Source organism: Copadichromis virginalis, linkage group LG9 (genome assembly GCF_057382275.1).
Source record: "Copadichromis virginalis isolate Kocher_CV1m ecotype Utaka linkage group LG9, C_Virginalis_male_GT1.1, whole genome shotgun sequence".
Lineage (NCBI taxonomy): Eukaryota > Metazoa > Chordata > Actinopteri > Cichliformes > Cichlidae > Copadichromis > Copadichromis virginalis.
The window spans coordinates 18,736,094-18,756,592 of NC_140626.1; the positions used below are offsets into that span (position 1 = coordinate 18,736,094).

Here is a 20,499-nt window from a genome sequence, read left to right on the forward strand (position 1 = left end):
TATATATATATATATATATATATATATATATATATATATACATATATATGTGTGTGTGTGTGTGTGTGTGTGTGTGTGTCAGGAACTTCTGACTTCAAAGAGACACATCACAAATTTATAGTCACATGTTGACATTTGGGACTTAAAGTTTGACTTTGTTCAAAAGACTATGACCCCATATATATATATATATATATATATATATATATATATATATATATATATATATATATATATATATATATATATATATATATACACACACATATATATATATTAAAGGGTTCAGTTTATGTTAATGAGGCTTTTTGGGTATTAGATAACTGTTGACCAGTGCATTTATAAATCACTGCAGGTGGGGCTCAGTGTCGCTTTGATGCCTGCAGGGTTAATTTACACTAATTCGTGGAGACAGAAGGTGACAGTGTTGGAGTTCCACGTGGTGATTTGTAACTAGATATTGTAAGTAACATAAAATGTTATTTCTGTAGCACCTTTGCAGACAAACACACACTGCTTCACAACACAATACCAGAGCAAAGAAAAACAGAGTTAATGTTGTCTTTAACTATTCCCATTTGTTTTCCTCCTTGTATCCGGATATTTTGACGCAGTTAAACTACAGATTTAACGGCTTAACTTTATTTTGGATGGGGTGGGTGGAGGGAGGTGTCTCAAAATCAGACAAAAAAACCCACTTTGTGAGTAAAGAAAGTAAAGCAAGCCCCTCTCTCGGTAATAAATATTTTCGGAGTAACGCGCCCCTGGAGTGAGCGGAGAGAGGAGGGACCCACGAACACTCTGTGCATTTGAACCGAGTCCCCTCTCCGCCCCGCTGTCTCCTCCACCGGAGGCGGGCAATTAGAGGTCTGAAAAAATAGGTCTGCGATTGCTGGGCAGATGAATTAGTTGGCGTTCAGTGTCTGTATGGAGGGTAAGTTCTGTGCGCAGGGGGCCAAAAATGTCGGGGATGTATGGAGTCACGACGCACGACGCAGCGCGGCTCGTCATGACCTGAAGTGAATCACCACGGGATTGCGTTAGTGACGTGAAATTTAGGTTGGCTGCAATTAGGCATGGCTTGTGCGCCGCATATTTACCAGCAGCTGTAGCCTCATAGCTGCTTTTTCCCCCTCCACCATTTTCATCACCATTTTCTTTTTGCTTATTGTTTTTCTCTGAGTCATTTTTTATATAATGTAGCAGCTTTGCATCAAAAGACATTTCACTACATCCGGAACTTGCGCAAACTATCTTGCGCTGTATTGCATTTTTCCCCCTATTAAGTAAAGAGCGTGGTTGCTCTGCGCCGGTCAAGTGTTTGCGGATTTCTTTCTGGACACGGCGCTTCATGCTTCGTGCACCTGTGGACACCTGCAAAGGAGGAAGCGAGGACGCCTTTTGTGATTTCTTTTTTTTTTTTTACCCACCCCACGCTCACACACGCACTTACGAGGGTCGGTTTATTTGTAGTGTCTTTCCAGCGAATTAAAGCGTCTGTCGGATGCACGGCTGGATTTCAAGCAGTCTGAAAGGTCTGGTCAGATTCAGCACCACATCGGCTCTGAACAGCTCCCGGTCGTCGCGTGTGGATGGGCTCTGTCGGTCTCCGCGCCTCCTGCAGCTCCTAACTACCGGCAACAATGGCATCACACGGGTTCTGGTCTCTTGGCGGAGATAATGCCGGGGCCAATACCGGGAGTCAGAGCCCGAGTACGCGTGAGTGGCTTTTTGTCTTCAAACCACATCCTGATGGACCGGGCGCAGTAATTCCTGAGCGTTGTCTCAAGCCAGTGCCCTGCATTCACCGAACCACCAGACAGGCCTTATAATAGGCAACAATCCTGCTTTCTTTTTTTTTCTTTTTGCTTCTTTCTTTCTTCTTTTTCTCCACATGAGACATTTTTCGTGTATCTAAAGAGCTGTTTTATTCCAAGTTGCATGGCGCCTTTTGTGTTTCCCTAAACTTGGACTGAAGCTGAAGCCAGCACATCCCTTATCTGATTTATCCCACTTCTCTCTTTCAGCCAGGGCTTGGTGCCAAGCAGCGGCCCAGAAATTATCCGGAGGAATTGGATCGAAATTATGTGGTATGTTGGGGAAGGAGCGGGGGTGGGGGTGGAGACGGAGGGGAAGCTATTTTTAGGCAAACGTGCCAGCTATTTCCATCATAACTGTCTGGCCCTAGAGTAATAAAAATATATATATTTCGATGCTATTTTTTGTGGGTTTCCAAAGCGCTGCTAAATGTCGGGGAGGTGGAGAAAGCCGCCGAGCCGGGCGCCAAGCAGCCGCCAGAGACGGCTGCAGGAACCTGCGGCTGCAACAAATCCTGCAACTGCACCAAAGCTGCTGTGGGCTTCTCCGACCTCTATTCAACAGGTACGAAAGTGCACTGTGAAGCTGGATTAATTTTAAGATTTATTTTCTTCCCCGAGTCCAGACTTGGCTTTACATTGAGCAGTTTTCACTGTGCGAAGTAGGCTAGAAAATAGACATTGTTTATATACAATATTTGTATATAATCATCTTAACTATAAAAGGAAATAATCTCAAAATGCTTCTCAAATATTTGCATCTGATCGCACAAACTCCTGAGAAATGTTTGGCTGAAGTTATCCGCTTTAATCTCAATTTATAAAATAACACATTGTGTATTGGATGAATAGTTTTGTCCATCATTTTCATTTTTTCACCACATTCTGAAAGAGGAGTTATGTTGGTCTGTTCTCCTCAGAGAGGGGCTATTTCCGAGAGGTCACCTTCACCAGAATCGTGTGTTTTGATGTGTTGAGCGCAAAACACGAGATTTTCGTATAAAGCAGAATCAGTGTTCGGACGTGGAAACAATATGACATATTTATTTGTTTGTATGGAGGAAAAATTCAAAGACAAAAAAATAAATAAAACTTTGACTCGTGTAAATATGAATCTTAATATTGCGTGGGAGCATTTTTTTGCACACATTCCTCCGTCCTCAAATAAAAATCACAAAATGTCTCCACTGTAATCCACCCCCCCCCTCTCGCAGACCTGTTACCGGCCACGGACGGTGATACCAAAACGATGACCTTCCTGCAGGAAGTTGTGGATATTTTACTGGCCTACATAGTGGAGTCTTTCGACCGGGAAACGAAAGTTATTGATTTTCATTATCCGAACGAGCTGCTTCAGATGAACAACTGGGAGCTGCAGGACGAACCTGCGACTCTGGACGACATCTTGATCAGCTGTCGCGCTACATTGAAATACGCCATCAAAACAGGTAGGCCTGGGTATGATTTTATTGCATGCATGCAAATCAATAAATTCACTTTTTAATATACATATATGTTTATTTAAAAAAAAAATAGATGCTTCGGAGTGTTGGAAAAAATTTCCCCCCAGGCTGTATCATCACGCGCAGGCCTGAATCCCGGCCTTTCGCTCATCTTTGTGTGAAATCTGCCAAAATTCCAATATTCACGCATATAAATGGCAAATTAAAAACACGTTTACAATAAAATAAAAAGAAAAGCTGTATAAATTACAGAGAGCCACTGTGAAAATTATGTTACACCCTAAAAATTATTTAAAACTCGAGTTACTGCAAAACTAAACTGGAAACACGAAAGCGGTAAGCTTAAAAAACCGACCCGGAAAGAGAGAGGCAAACAAAGAAAACGTCTTTAACGTGTTCCGGGTTTAATAAATAAATAAATAAAATGATAAATGATGCCTATAAAGCATCAACACAGTTGTCCTCCTTTTCCTCCTCCTGACCACCAGACCGATAAATGCAGTGACGCAGTAAATCTGGTTCACCAAGTAGGAGATAATAGGCTAATAACCAGGCTTCATAGGCCAAGTCCATTATTCTCCCCTGAGTGACACACGCAGGGGGGATTTACAGCAACGCCACAGGACAGATTTCAGCCTCCAAAAAAAAGAAAGAGAAAAACTGAAAAAATAGTTTATGGTGGTAATGAATATTTAACAACCTTAAAAACAATTAAAATCACACTGTAATGCAGATATGAGCAAAGATGTGAGGATTTCAATCATTTATTGTAACCATTTATCAGCAATTTTCCTCTGCTACGAGAAAAATGTTTATCATTATTATTTAGGAATTATATGGTGTTGAGAAGGACTTGCACCAGGTTTATAAGTACAGTTATATCTTCCTTCCTTAATTCCTTTGTCTTCTTTCTTTCTTTCTTTCTTTTTTTTTTTGCTTGATCACCCCCATAAATTACTCTTTATTTTAACGCCCGTGTTTATGACGCACACTGAGATCTAATCACGTGTCAGTGCTGTAACATGGTTTGTGTGTTTACCTTTTACATTACACCAAATGTTCTCATCATTTGGTGTTTTCATTCAGGTGTTTTTTTTTTAGTTGACTCTGCAGCTACAATTCTAACCCGCAATTTAAGCGCTCAGAAGATGACAGCTTCTGCTCGCTAAGGAAAACCTTAAAATTGCAGCCATCTCACACTCCTCCTCTTTGCCTTCTCCATCCTCTGCTCCTTTCCCTTCAGCCCACCCCAGGTACTTCAATCAGCTCTCCACGGGATTAGACATGGTCGGACTTGCAGCCGATTGGCTAACATCCACCGCCAACACCAATATGTAAGTATGTGGCCTGCTTCATCGCGATTTTAAGCGGTGATAACGATAATGACAATGGATTCCATTTCCGGACCATCCGCGAGCAGTCTGCTCTGCGTCTGCATGGCCTGATAGCGCGCCCCCCCCCCCCCCCCCCCCCCCCCCCACCACCACCACCACACACACACACACACACACACACTCAGTCATGGCAAATGAAAAGGGGTGAAATGAAAGGCAGGCCCCCACCCCTCAGCCCCCTCCTTGCACCCACAAGGCTCCCCCCTCTTCCCCCTCAGCCTTTTATCCCCCCCCCCCCCGCCCCCCCCTTCACCTCTGATCCTCCTGGGGATTCAAGAGGAGAAAATTAGCTCTGAAATTAAATTCAGACTAATCTGGAGCTAATTTCACATGTGTGTTTTGGGGGAGATAAACTCTTTTGGCAACTGTGAGGAAATGAAAAGTAAACCTGCTGTTTACAGTGGAGGGAGGTTCAAATGAATACAGCCAATATCTTAATGCAAAAATATATTTAGAAATATATATATAGAAATATTAGGGAGCACACAACAGAGATGCAAGTTTTAAATAGGAGCAGGATGATGAAAATGTGGGAGTTCAAAATATTAAAGGAGTGCATTTTGTCAGTAAAATTTTGGGTGTTTGGCTTGAAAAAATATTTTCATGTGCATTTAAGTGTTTCTATATAAATGGAAAACACTTGAGAATGCATCAGAGCTGTTAAAATGTGTGCACACGATTGACAGTAATTCTGCACTTCTTCAAAAGTGAAGCCAGAAACCTCCAGACAACCTCAGAATCTGAGCATTTTTTAAATGAACCTCTGCACAGGCCAACGACAACCCTCCTTTCCTGAAACGTCCAAACTTCAGATTTTTAAAAAATAATGTCAGTTTAATGGCAGCTTTTTATTTGTTGATGAGTCACGATGGCACCGTGTTCATGTAACGAGCGCCATGTGATGCGTCTTGTGTAACGTGCAGGTTCACCTATGAGGTAGCTCCTGTCTTTGTGCTGCTGGAGTACGTCACTCTGAAGAAGATGAGGGAGATCATTGGCTGGCCGGATGGGCGAGGAGATGGCATTTTTTCTCCTGGTATGTTTGCATGGCAGGTGACGCAGAGTGCTCTGACACCCCTCTGTTTGACTGGAGATGGAACTGGCTGTGTGTGTGTGTGTGTGTGTGTGTGTGTGTGTGTGTGTGTGTGTGTGTGTGTGTGTGTGTGTGTTGTAACGTGTCAATTTGCATTTTGATGATATAAATGGAACGTGTTTCAAAGCCAATTAGCATAAAATAATTTTCAGTTTAAGCCCCCTCCCCCTCACCCACCCCAATCTTTAATTTCTCCCATGCACTTCATAATGAGAGGCAATCATCGGAGAATTTACTGACAAAGCCTGTGATTGGCTGTGACATTGTGGACAGCGAGATGCAATTTTGGATGCTTTGTCATTTCTTGATATGCTCTTGATGAACAAAAGTTTGTTTTACATGAACATGGACATCTTGAAACAATGTAGCAGCCTGCTTTTTTTTTTATCAGTAGTTTATTGGCTTACACATTTACCTAACAAGCAAAAGATTTGTGGTTCAATCCAAGGAGAAGACAGATTCCTTTGGGGTTGTGTCAGTAAACATGCAGAGCTATCTACTGTGGCAGCTCCTTGAGAATAAGGGAGCAATCGTTTAGAAACCCTGCATCACTCCCTGGAGACACGTCCCTAACTCAATCCTGTCTGTCCTCCAGGTGGTGCTATTTCTAACATGTACGCCATGCTGCTGGCCCGCTTCAAGATGTTCCCTGAGGTGAAAGAGAAGGGAATGTCATCCGTTCCCAGACTGGTGGCCTTCACATCCGAACATGTAGGCATCCGTGTTTAAAATCCGATTCCTCACGGCATCGTCAGTGTATGTCTGCTTGGCTCAAACGGTGAACACTGAACACTATTTGGACATTTCTTTAAGTCAAATGTCAAAAAATGTATCTTTCAGCTGCTAGAATAACACAAAAAAGATCTCATGGTAACTGTGGCTGTGCTTGATGTGTGACTACGTGTCACTTTAACTCCACCGCTGCTGATAAAAAGCTGACATTATGCACGTCGCATGCAGAAGGACACGAGGTGACTGGTGTGCATGTCACCTTCATCTTTAAAGGACAGCTGAAAGATGCTGTGAGGAAAAAAGCAATGAAATTACAAACAAATCTGTCATAAGACGTACATATTTACGGATCCGGTCACTCATTATCTTTTTTTCCCCCCTTGTCTTCAACTCTTAGAGCCATTTTTCAATCAAAAAAGGTGCAGCAGCTCTCGGCATTGGGACCGAAAGCGTGATCTGCATCAAAGCAGATCAAAGGTAAAACTGGCTTCAGTCGTGCATCATACTTCAGTTAAACCATGAGGCATATTCATTGTTTTTGATGTTAAAAACACTCGATATAGAAACAGTTATTATTGTATTATTGTGGAGAAACACTACAGCCTTCTAATCTTCACAAACTTGTTTTACCCGAACCAATAAGGCCTAAAGACCTGATAATGTTCACAAGTAACAGTAAAGATGTGTCTCTCCTGTTCAGCTTAGGATTCAAATTTATATTTCATCTTGTGACCCTTTAAAAGAAATCCAAACCCTAGACTGGAAAACACTCAATGATGTGTAACTACAATACTTAACAATGACTCATGACTATTTGTAACCTTATAATATGATATGAAATCCTTTATATATTACTGCTTATAGTTGTACTTAAAGGGACAGTTCCTCCCAAAATTACATTTATATTGTTTTCTCCCTCTCATCTGTGTTTCACTTTATCCATCTTATCTGTTTTGTGCTCAGTTTTGGAGAGATGTCTACCTCTTGAATCTGATGGAACTCTCCTCGAGGCGTTAAGAGCATCAAACAGAGTATCAGCATTGTCTCTTTCAAGTAATCGTGAATAGGTCAACCGAATAACCTACAAAACTGTTTCCGTTGCTCACATTCCCCAACCAACGGAAGCAGTAGCTAACATTAAACATTAAAGTCAAGAGAGGTGACATTAATGTTTACAGCGTGCCTGGAAGAAAATGGATGAGCGGGTGGACTTTGGCTTGTATAGTCACAGTGTGAGCATTATGGGCTCTGGGGGTCCAAGTCCATCCATAAAGGTCACTGTGCCCCCTAAGCTGAATTCTACTGGCATTTAGAACTAAAAGTAAAATTAAGCAATAAAATTTGGCAATAAAAAAGTTTAATACCTCAAATGTTGTAGTAACAATCACGCCAGTGTTAATTATTAGGTTAAATACCAGAGTAAGTCAAGTCTTATGCCTCCCTGTCAAAGTTAGTTGCCCATCCACTCCATGTGCTCTGGTGCCGACGCTGTCCTGTCCCTTTAAGTAGAATTTCAAATGCAATACTTGCACTTATATTTTCTGTATTTCTGTTCCTGTGTTGCCTTTTGTTTTTAAGGTAGAGGCCTTCTTTGCCCACTGACAGTATGACAAACAACTTTAAAGCCAACTAAAGCTTGTTTTCCCTTTGCAGCGGTAAATTGATCCCAGCTGACCTTGAGAGGCGAATACTGGAGGCAAAACAGAAGGTAAGATGATGTACATTTATTACCCTGCTATAAATAGACAGATATGACTTCATACAGTTTTGATTTTATGGGGTGCGCTCGACTGAAACTGCAGAGATGATGAGGGAAATTTGGGAACATATTGTAACAACATAACGGCCTCATATGCAGTATTTTGGTTGCTCTTGTGCAGGGTTTTGTACCTTTCTTCGTAAGTGCGACTGCTGGGACAACAGTGTACGGAGCTTTTGACCCCCTCATTGCCATTTCTGACATTTGCAAAAAGTACAACATCTGGATGCACGTGGATGTGAGTAAAGCTTCCTGATTCATTTAAAGTGTCATATTGACCTTTCACATGTGGGATTTTTGGAGTGTTTGTGCACAAGAGGGATTTTAATGGAGGCATACACAGAAGCAAAGAGCTCACCTCTGAGTTTGACAAATCTATTATGTCTGTCTCGCCTCTAACTGCTTGCGGTTGACCCAGATAGAGAGCGCGCCATTTCCTATCTAACACTGGAGATTAGAAAAACTGGAACAGAGGCTGTAAATCATCTCCTCCCCTGACTTTACCATCATGGGCCGTCTCACTGAAGGAACTCTATCTCTTAATGAAAGTGATTTAGTCCTGACAGGGGGACACCTCTATTAAGAGCAATAAATGGCCTTGTCTGTCATCCCTCAACTAGCTGAGATGGGTAAAAAAAAGCACGCACGCACGCACGCACGCACACACGCACGCACGCACACACACACACACACACACACACACACACACACACACACACACACACACATTGTGATTGTTAATCATTTTCATTGGTTTATCTGCTAAATTTTCTAGCTACAGCTCCCAGAAAGACATATACTCACTTATTAATGCACTTTATCTGGTACACCTTTGGCCCCCTTTTTGCCCTCAGGTCTGCCTTAATTCTTCCAAACATAGATTTAGCGAGGTGCTGGACACGCTCCTCAGGGGTGTTGGTCCCTTTTGACATCACACCATTGCACAGTTGCTGCAGATTTGTTGTCTCGACATCCATGCTGCTAATTTCCCATTTCACTCCATCCCAGAGGTCCCTATTAGATTGAGATCTGGTGACAAAAAGTCAAAGTTGTGCATTCAGAGATGCTCTGCTTCATACTTTGGTTATAACGAATAATTATTAGAGTTACTCTTGCCTTCGTATCTGCAGTGTGGCCATTCCGTTAAGACCTCTGACACCGGATATTTTTGCTTTTTCCGGCCATTCTCTTTAAACCTTAGAAATGGTTGTGTAAGAAAATCCTGATAAAACAGCAGTTTCTGAATTACTGAGTCTGACTCCAACAACCATCCCACATCAGTTAAATCACCTTTCTTCCCCATTTTGATGCTCAGTTTGAGCTTCAGCAGGTCGTCTTGACCATGTCAGTGTCCATGACCACATCACTCAGATGTTGCCATGTGATTGGCTGATTAGATATATTCATTAGGAAGCACTTGAACAGATGCAGTGTATATATTCATAGACAAAACAGTGATATTAAAGTGTACTAATACTACTACTGTGTGTGTGTGTGTGTGTGTGTGTGTGTGTGTGTGTGTGTGTGTGTGTGTGTGTGTGTGTGTGTTCGTGTGTGTGTGTGTGTGTGTGTGTGTGTGTGTCACAAAAATAGTCCCTGTTGTGTTTTTAAAGCTTAAATATTAAATGAGGTTTGGCTAGTTGGCAGAACTTCTACAGAAATCAAAGGCTTTAGTGCTGGAGTGTTAAACATGTGGCCAGGGGGCCAAAATTGGCCCACCCAGGTGTCTAATCAGGCATTGTAGATGGCTTTGCAAAATAGGAAAAATGCAGAGGAGCTTGGCATACATGTTGGAGTATTTACTGTGTGAGTGGATGAAGTCAGTAGTACACAAACCATTAAATGACAGGAAATCGGATAGAAATTTTTTTTACAGTAAAAAAAAACATTTTGTATTAATTAAAACAGCAATTCTTTTTTTTAAACTTATGGCACAAAGTTCGGGTAATGAGCTGCCAGTATGATGTCTGTCATTTTGTGCTCAGACTTAATTTTTGAAAGTTTAACCACAAGGAGCAGTGCTGAGGTTTTTTTATTTACTACAGCAGTACTTCTTTGTATTGTGGAAAGACTGAGACAGTTCATTTTTCTTAAGACGCGTCAGGATTTCACTATCAGTTTTATACATGGATGGTTTATTAAATGTGGATGCTAATGTCTTTCATCTCTTCGTGTTTCAGGGAGCATGGGGAGGAAGTCTGCTCATGTCCAGGAGACACAGGTGGAAGCTGGACGGAGTTGAGAGGCAAGTAACTGTTTTATGCGGTTTGGCCCCAAATGGGCAAATATTACAAGCTAATGAGCATTTGATATAACGTTGAATGATGGTTGGTTCTTTTTGTTTTGTTTTTTTTTAAACTGCAGGGCCAATTCAGTCACATGGAATCCACACAAAATGATGTCCGTCCCTCTGCAGTGTTCTGCCCTGCTGGTCAGAGAGGAGGTAGGCCTCAAATTCTCAGCCCCATGCTGCGTGTTCCTGCTTTTGTTTATTGAGGTGATTCTGTAAATGCTCTGGCTCTCACTTCACAGGGTCTTATGCAGAACTGCAACCAGATGCACGCCTGCTACCTATTCCAGCAGGACAAACACTACGATCTTTCTTACGACACCGGAGACAAGGCGCTGCAGTGTGGACGTCATGTGGACATCTTCAAGCTGTGGCTCATGTGGAGAGCTAAGGTAATATAAATATAAATATAAATATAAATATAAATATAAATATAAATATAAATATAAATATAAATATAAATATAAAGTTTGATGATTGTAAGCAGCTATTAATAGGGTATAAATAATAATAATATGCTAGAACACTATAATCAATGAAGATTGGTGTACTGTCTGCAAAAATGTATATATTTGGCAGCATGGGTCTGTTCTGGGACCTCCTTGGCCTTCTGCATCGTTACATGGAAAGCTAGAGGCAGGGAGAGCAGCAGCAAGACCTCACCTTTGATTGATAAAGTGATGGCATGCTGCTACAGAGCAGAAATAAATAACAACAGCCATACTGTTAAGTCAGACACAGCTAGAAAAGGAAGAGCTGTGGATCCAGATGTGTTGCAAAGCAGCTTGCAGATTTAAGGATGTTAAACTGTCTTAAAAAGTGCATCTTGTGCAAGATTTGTCAGACTAATGGTTAGAAGAGTATCAGATGAACCATCAGCTGATGCTGGCTGTCATTAAGCTAATCCAGCTGTTGTCAGACTGTTGCAAATGCTTTCTCTCTTTTCAGTTAATTAAGCTGCTTCCACTTGTTTCACTTTTCATCTTCGTTTTGGCTCTGCTATATTATATTAATGCATTTTTAAAAAAAATTTCTTATGCATAGATTATATATGAAAGCTTCTCAAAATTTCAGTCATTCACCCTTCTAAGAAAATGTGTCAAAACTCAGAGAAAAACTTTGTGAGTTATTAAGTCAAAACTAAAAATAAAAACCTGAAATTTTGAATTATGGACGTCAAATAAATTAAATGACGGAAACTGAGTTTAATTTCGGAGAAGAGGACAAACTCTGAGATCCTACAGCAACTTCTAAATGTCTTTTATTTGTTTGTTGTCATTTTAAAATTGCTTTTATACTTTAATCTATATACTAATATATATTAATTCAGTATTTATTTATTGTTTGAAAGTGTCTTGTGTCGTGGATATGTGACATCAGGTGGGGGGAAAGCACCACTTTTAAGTTTTATGGACCAAATAAGATGCCACACAGGCCCCATTTCCAGGGACCAGATGACCAGATTTAAATCACATGGTCAAATATTCAACCTATCCTTGTTGGTCACTCATTGGCTAAAATGCATTTGGCTGCATATGTAACACGTTTTAGATTGACCCTGATGAAGCCCAAAGCCAAATGTTCTCTATACTATATAATAAATTTATATACTGCTGTGGAGTTTGAGCAATTACAGATAAACATCTTTTCTTTGACAGGGCACCATTGGGTTCGAGGCTCAGATTGACAAGTGTCTGGAGCTGTCCGAGTACCTCTACAACAAGATTAAAGACAGGGAAGGATACGAGATGGTCTTTGATGGCAAAGTATGTTCACATTCATCTTTCACTCTCTCTAAAGGATAATTCATCTGCAGTCACACAATCATGGAAAAGTAGCTGACATTAGCCCATGTCGCTCCTTTTTCCTCAGTGTCATTATTGCTGACTTGATTTCCATGCAGAGTGTTCTGGCTTTGAGTTGGATGAATGCCATTTTTACCTCCAGATGCCAGTGTAATGTGCTGCTATTATGTTTAATGAATAGCATAACGGCCCATAATTGCTCATATGCATATGAATAGCGTGGTGTCTGAAATATCCTGCACTAAACTGAAGTACAACACAAACATATGTGGGTATGAAGAAAACTCTCTTATGAAAGGGGTGCTTGGACACATGGGGTAATTTATTATGAAAGCTCTTTAATGTTTCAAGCCTTATTGTTTTCCTGCTGAGCCCCAAAAAGGCTATGAGCATCATAACCCAGAGGGGGATGAGAAAAAGCCAAGTCCTCTGGGCAATGGCCCAGGTGCTCACTTGTCTGTGCCTTCCATTGAGCCATTACATCAATCTGATGTTGAATATACTACAGCCAAACCAGCCCAGCTGTATAAATGAGGCTGGTGTGCATGGTTAGTCAGCTGTTGGTAATGAATGCCCTTCCGCTCTTATGCAGACAGGCAGGCGGGGAGTTCTTGCAGGGATTCGGGTGCCAGAAAATAGCACTGTGAGGAGCTTTCAGACATCTAGTGACAGAAGGCACGCTACCTGTCCAATGCTGTGAACTCATATTGGATTGTTGCTCTGGGATGCAAATCAGCATTTTCATTCAAAATCAGTTTGGCTTAGGATACAAGCATTTTAATGTCATAAGATTTCTGCAGGATTTTAGGCATGAATAGCTTTGAATTCTACAAAACGGCTGTATACCATGTTTAAACTGCGTGTATAAAGGTGTAGGTATATGTAATACGCACACAGACTGTATATAAAAGATGGACATAGCCGCCTCATCCATGTTGAATCCTTAATTTTCAGAATTGGTTAGTGCTAAATTATATCACCTCTGCTGTCTGGCCCTGCCTACTATATTTTTTTTACTTTGTCATATATAATTAAATTCATAATTCGCCATTACATAAAAAAGTAGAACATATTCTGCACCAGGGTCATTTTGAAGTTTTAAAGATATGCACACCAAGACCTGCTCTAAAATTTAATGGGCTTATGAGTAATCATTACTCTCGTGAACGCCAAGATAAATCAGCATTTTTTTAAATTATTTTTTTTTATACAACTGCACTCAGTCGCTGTTTGTTTTTCCTCAGTTTATTCCTCTGATATCTTGTTGTCTGTGTGTCCCCTCAGCCTCAGCACACCAACGTCTGCTTCTGGTACCTGCCGCCTGGCATCCGCTACATGGAGGACAAAGAGGAGAGAAAGAAACACCTGCACAAGGTGGGTACTCTCAGATAAGGAGTCTCACTGTAGTATCTCCCCAACACAACTTTCACGAGCCCCGTCATTCATATCCAGCTCGACTATCACACATCTTTCTAATTAGGGGCAGCTTATACTCAGGATTAAAATAATACTTTGCCCTGCACATGAGGAGAAAAAAATGGCAGCGGTCTTAAACAGGACACAGAGTACGGGTTAAAAAGAAGTGAGGCTTTTCAGCTGGCTAATGTGCTGGCCATTCAGAGGATACCACAGCAGCAGGGGCCTCATAATTGACAATCAGGACAAACAGATGGCGTTCATGTCTGCTATACAAAGACCACTTCTCTCTCTTCTCTCTCTTCCTGTTGACTAGAAATCGTTACCAGCTTCATCATTGCTCTGCAAATGCAGATGTTTCCCTTTGTTTTCTTTGAAAAATTACTTGAAAAAACACCATGGTCATGCTTCACCGAGTAGACAGACTGACTGGACAGCTTTCCACACTCTGACTCTGAGCCTGAGGGGTGATGTAATGCTGCCAGATTAGCACTTTGAGGAAGAGCTGAGAACTGAAGGAGCCCTCATCAGTTTCCACGTGTCTTAATGACATCCTCTAATGGATGAGGAGAATGGGAGGAACTGTTAAAAGATTGATTTGAGGGAAATCAGCACACAGTAAATTATTTTGCAGCAAGCACGCCAACTGCAGTGAGACACCTGCAAGACATTAGGAAAGAAATGACTGATTATGTGATGAGAGCTGTATGGAAACAACTAACTAATCTAGCAGGCAGTAATCTGAAACTGAAGCCAACTTCCTCGAGAAGTTAGCTGAGTGTTAAAGCCTGTTTTGGTAATACCCACAGACTTATTAAAATTCTTGCACGATTATTCTGGGTCATATGAGCCACGGTTAACTTAAGCCCTTAAGCTAAAGCTGCACTCAAACTGTCACTTGAACTTGCTGGATCTCATCTGCATATCCTGAAGTTGGTCACGACGAAACCTTTTTATACAAATCCTCTAACCAACCAAGCCCTAAAAATGATATTCCAGAGACACAGACGCAGAGGAGTTTTCTCTCAGTGAGCCGTCTAACAGGCCGAGCGTCGGTCAAAACGAGCACTGAGAGTTTCAGACATGAAATTGAATCTGTCGCCGCTCATCACTGCAAAGAATCTACACCAGCATCGTGACTCTGCTGAGTACAAAATAAATGAGCATCACCCCTGGCTTCACTCTTAGAGATAACCTCTCAGCATGGCAGGAGCAGCAGTCATGGGGCTGTGCACCCAGCTGCTGTTACATTTAGCTGTCAGATCGATGGGGGGTAAATGACCTACATGGTCTGTAGGTCTGATGAATCTGGGAAGAACTTTGACTTGTATAAACAAACAAGCACCCATTTAGATCCGATTACACAGAAAGAGAAGTAGTCAGGCAATACTCTCCCAAACTGTTCCTGCAATTTGAGTTAGACGACTGTTAACAACCATGTAAAATGTAAAAACACGAACTAAATGCTAATAAAATGGGATATGTGATATGTGAAAAAAAGTAGTTCTGCAATCAAATCATTTAAAGTACTGAGAATAAAATATTATTTTCCTACATTTTTATTTGAGAAATTTAAAAATGCAAGTAAACAGTGATTTTATTAAATGCTGACACAAAATTTATGAGAAAATGTCAAGATCCTACAGTCGTGCAGGGTTTGCTGAATTCTTGTTCTTTAATAGTTTTGTGTTTCTTTTTTTTTAGTTTTGTTTAGGTTTTGTTTTGCTCTTGAGCACTTTTAGCCTTTAGGTGTCATTATATTTGAGTTCTGTTTACTGTATGCATTATTGCAGCTTTATTTGCCTCGTTGGTATTTCCCTTCATCTCCTCATCTCGTTCCATCTCTTCTGTTAAGTTCACTCGAGTTCTGTTTGTCCTTATTTGAATATATTTCCTGTTTTTGTTTTGTGGTTGTTTGTCTCCTGTGTTTTGCATTTAGTTTTATTTCCCCTTCAGCCTCGTTAGAAAATTAATAAACTGCTGTAGTAATCTGCACAAAAAGAGTATGAGTTGACGTAGATAGAAGAAGGACACAAAATGACCATAAACAAACTCAAAACAAACACAAAGTCAGGATATAGTCTGAGGATATCCTGTCTCACATTTAACACTAAATAGAGGACAGTCCACTTCAGGCCCGCTCTATTTATTGAAAATACTGTGTGCTGGTCTGGGTGTTTCTTGCTTAGAGCACGCAGGAGGTAAGACACGTAACGCTGTGAATTCACAGGATGCTTACCTGCTTACCTATTCTTTGTTAACATGCTTAACTTTGCAAAGCATCTAGCTGTATAGCTCTACATGTTTGTGAGGTACGGTTGGGAGACTTTTTCATTTGCGCCCAATGGCCCATTTTGTCTCTGCCCTGACCTTCTGTGTATCTTTCACATATTTTATTCTCTCTTCCTGAAGGAACAGCAATTCATGCTGTATTTGTTGCATGTTGTCAGGTGGCTCCCGTCATAAAAGCCAGAATGATGGAGTACGGGACAACTATGGTGAGCTACCAGCCACAAGGGGACAAGGTCAACTTCTTTCGCATGGTGATCTCAAATCCTGCTGCTACCTTTGAGGACATCGACTTTCTTATTGAGGAGATTGAACGACTTGGCCAGGATCTATAAGACACATCTCTCCAAATCCTCTTGTACTTTTCCCCTTGACGGATGAATTGTTTGTCGTGAATGTACTGGTAAACTTATTTTCTTTTCTCTCAATCTTTCCTCCAAAGTCTCATATTTAAGAGTATATTTGAGACAAAAGATCTGCAGATATATCCATATATTACGTATTGTAGCTTTGCCGTGGGCTGACTTGGTCCAAAGCTATGTAAAAGTGCTTCTGTCTGCTTCTCCTGTAGTGTAGTAGATCCCAGAGTAGTGTAAGTGACGTAACTTTATATGTAATTTTTGTGATATGAAATGCTTGTGCAATAAGTCGATGAGAAAGAGTTTATTTCTCAATCATTTCTCATTTGCCGAGTCCGTTGTTAAGTGCCAAACGTGGTTGTGTTCTATTGTAACTTTAAAGCATTTTAAACTTCTCGTTTAAAACAAAAATAGCACTTCACCTTACCTCAGCTTAATCAACTGCCTTTACATCTGCACATTACACTCAAAGCAGGGCAGAACTCCTTCTCTTACCTGGTGTTGTTACGCAGTGCCAGCACATGTTAAAGACATAACCCAGCCAGAGCAGACTGCATGATGGAAACGTGAAAACAGAGCAGTTCAAAGCATTTACAATCAAGCCAGTTCACCACCCATCACCTCTGCCTTTGACAGTTCAACCTGCAGCTCATGATGCTGCTCTGCTTATTGATTATTAAGACTTTTTTACTCTCTTTCTAATATGTTTAGGCGATAAAGGCTTGTAAAACCCATGTCGCTGGACATTGTTGACTTGCTACATGAATACATCGAAATGGGATCCATTTCCATCCTTGCTGTATAATTAGCTTTGCTCCATATGTTAGAATGAAGATCGGCACTTGAGCTATAATCCTTAAGTTTCCACTGTATTGAACTGCATTGAATAGATTTCAGATTTTCTGCAGTAGTCATCAACTGTATTTGTGTCCTGTTACTGTTGCTATGTGTGGTAGTAGTACCAGTTGTTTTCCAAAGCATTTCACCTAACAACCTTGTTTTTTCATTGCATATTTGACAGACTAACTGCTGAAAGCCAATCTGCTGCCTCCAGGGGCCATTACATACATGTATTCATTTCCTTGGACTGAGTAGCACACCAAGGTAGTAGTTGAGTAGACTTTTTTTTTCTCTTCTTGGAAAGGACACCAACTGTGCACATGACCAGACATGTCCAAGGGTCTACAGTTTGCTTTATGTAGGCTGTGTTGGGAACATTAGTTTAGTCCAAACAACATAATGAGTCTAATGTAAATTACTTCAAATTCTCTTAGAATTCTTCTTGACCGCTTGACATTTTCATTTTAAAGGAGGACAAATTAGGTAATTGTTTGACTATTTGATCACAACCCTGATGTTTCAATACAGCTCCCAAATTAAATTCATTGCTCAGTAGAGGTATACCCCAAATACGTAGGGTTACCTTCCTGCCAGCCTGCATCATTAACTCACATCTTTGAGACTTGAAAAGGGGAAGACGTACAAAGAAGCATGTTGAAATTTAGTCCTTGCCTTGTTTCTTTTGCACAACAGTATATGGGAAGTATGTCCAATTGATCATTTAGGCAAAGTGCTACCAAGGTGCCCCAAAGGGCATCATAGCCCTGGCTTCACTGCATGCCCACTGCCATTTATATACAGGGAATTTGCAGTACTAAAGATTCACTATGAATGGATCTGTTATCTAACTTTGTGGATATTCCTTGTACAGAGAGTCTATGTCAACGTTTGGCAAAAAATGCCTATATATTTTGTTTTATTTAAAATGTTACAAATGAATTGCTTTTTAGTGCTGGTTGCAGTGAACCTACTGGAACTTGGATGTTACAGGGTACATGGTGCATTGCCCAGGTGGCAGTTTAAGTCATATCCCCTTTTTTCGCCCCATCAGGTTCTTTAATTCCAGTACCATCTCTGGGCACTGCTCCCAAAGCTTTGTGGCACCGAATTGCCGCTAGCCTGCCAAATAAACCAGGACAGAAATCTTAAGGATTATAACTTTAAATATGAAAGAAAAGATTTTCTTTTTGTAGTCATGCTTTTGAATGAGCACTTACTGAAAGGTTGTGGATCTTAAGAAACCAAGAATTGGGCAATAATGGGGTATTGTTGGGATATAGGATCTTAACCTGATTTGCAGCTACTGTATACCTGACATTACTTGCACTAAATCACTGTTGGGAGGAGCTGCATCCCTTTGCATTGCAACTGAGATTTTGTCTTTCTGCATTCACAAGCAATATTTGAGTATGGGTCCAATATATATATCTATATATATATACATACGCATATATGTATCCTGCATAATATCAAAAGGATCAATAGTAAATGATAATCAAGTTTCCAGACCAAACCCATGGTAGTTTGCAAAAAACAAGGACAAAAAAAGAAACCTGGAGTAAAAGCACGCTTATTGTAGGCGGGTTAGTTGGAATGTGAACCCTGATTTATCAGGCAGAGGTTCTGTAGCATTTTCATTAGAACAAGTTAGAAAAGCACAATTATAGCTCAACATGGTCGGTCAGTGAACAATCACTTTTGATCATAGACTGTAAATAGTATTTCAAGATGTCCTAAGTACATATCTTTGTGTATACATACGTGTATATAAGACATTTAACCAGAGACTATTTGTGAGGTAAAGTTCTTCATATTTTCTCTATCTCCAATATAGATTACCTGTATTTTCATCCGGTTTGTCCAAAAGGCTTTTTTCCTTGTGTGTATGTATGTATGTATGTCCGATACTTGATTTGTGACTTCTAGCTATTTCAAAGATGTGTTTCAGGGACTGGCTTTAAAGAAATTGATAGATTTTACTTTGAAATACTTCCAAGTCTTACTCAGAGACTCGGGTGTTTGGATTTTCAATGAATATGCAAAGCCATTTTGACTCTGAAGCCCCGTGTTTTTCGTGCACAAGTGATACTTGACGGTATGTGCCAACTGTGTACCTTAGTGTGTTTGTAAGTGTGTTGCCTTAGTATGAATTTTTCAGTATTGTCTAGTTTTCCTCCAAATGGGAGGTTGTGCACTTTAGAGTATACACATGATCAAATAACGTGCAATGTCCGATGGTTGTCCATAAGTTGATGTTTAAAAAAAATTCTACTACTCAAGATATGTAATTTAAGCTCTTTGGTCTGAATGTGCACTGAATCGAGGGTCTGCCAGAAATGAAAGGATTTAATTTTTTCTCAGTTTGTAGATATTGTAAAGCTTCTCCTTTAAATGTTTTACATCTCAACGGAGAGTTGCCTAAAGTTTCAAATTTTTACTTTCTGTTTCGCCCCAAACCAAAATTGGCTTCCACACTGTGACACAGACAGCATGATTTATTACAGCGACAATAAAATCTCTCTTTGGTAGTCTCGGAAAGCCAGACACTTTGTTTCTCTTGCTGCTGCTGCTAGACTTGCTTCCTTTGCACGACATGCATGCGATGCCTTGCCTATCCAGCTTGTTTGATATACAGTCTCCTATATATCTATTTATATCTATCTCTCTCTATATATATACATATATACAGTTTGTGTAGCTCCTGTAATTAGCTTTAGTGTCCGATGTATAGCTTAGCTTGTAGATTAGTGCTGTCGCTCTAGCCTTTACATGTGATCTCTGTGTCTTGAGCTTCCTGTAAAGTTTCTTTGTGCCGCCAGCATGCTAACCTCGCCTAGCATTGTACTCCTCTCCGCGCTTGATCTGACTTTCTCTATCCTCTGTCTTTCTGCTTGAAGACTGTCGCAGCTCTGAACGTAGCGTATTATATCTATATGTGTAGTCCCTCAGCATGTCTTTCTGAAAGCTCCTCTCTGCTCTGCGCCTGTACGACCTTTTTCTCTCTTTCTCTTCCGCTTCGCCCTCTGGTAGCAGTGACAACGTATCCCCGCGCTTTCCTCTGACGTTTCTCGGCTGCCCGCTGTCGTTCTGTTCGCGTGTCTGAGACGGTGTGTTGGCATGTGTCATGGTGCCCACAGTGTCACCGTTTCTGATGTTTGTTTCACAAAGGCCCTTGACTCTGTGGGATGTATGCGAAATAAATTTAACTTAGACTTTAACAAATATATAAGGAAAAATTAGAC

The 20,499-nt window shown here is 40.7% G+C and overlaps 1 protein-coding gene across 2 annotated transcripts; it reads left to right on the top strand.

The window, feature by feature from the left end:
- The first annotated feature begins 765 nt into the window (after positions 1-765).
- On the top strand, positions 766-19,795 carry gad2 (glutamate decarboxylase 2). 2 transcript variants are annotated; one of them, XM_085468034.1, is made up of 16 exons: positions 766-934; positions 2,028-2,090; positions 2,239-2,382; positions 3,032-3,265; positions 4,524-4,614; positions 5,598-5,710; positions 6,363-6,478; positions 6,897-6,976; positions 8,153-8,207; positions 8,380-8,496; positions 10,439-10,503; positions 10,623-10,701; positions 10,791-10,940; positions 12,207-12,314; positions 13,638-13,727; positions 16,220-19,795. In XM_085468034.1, exons 1-16 carry the CDS (start codon positions 928-930, stop codon positions 16,391-16,393), a joined length of 1,686 nt encoding a protein of 561 aa, XP_085324160.1. In that variant the 5' UTR covers positions 766-927; the 3' UTR covers positions 16,394-19,795. The 2 variants fall into 2 exon arrangements, with proteins under 2 accessions (XP_085324160.1, XP_085324159.1); XM_085468033.1 differs by lacking the exon at positions 766-934 and adding an exon at positions 941-1,719.
- Positions 19,796-20,499: the final 704 nt, after the last annotated feature.

Coding starts and splice junctions, on each gene's coding strand:
- gad2 (XM_085468033.1), top strand. CDS start 1,644: ATGGCATCACACGGGTTCTGGTCTCTTGGCGGAGATAATGCCGGGGCC. Junction 6,977..8,152: donor TGCATCAAAGCAGATCAAAG/GTAAAACTGGCT, acceptor TTCCCTTTGCAG/CGGTAAATTGATCCCAGCTG. Junction 10,504..10,622: donor AAGCTGGACGGAGTTGAGAG/GCAAGTAACTGT, acceptor TTTAAACTGCAG/GGCCAATTCAGTCACATGGA.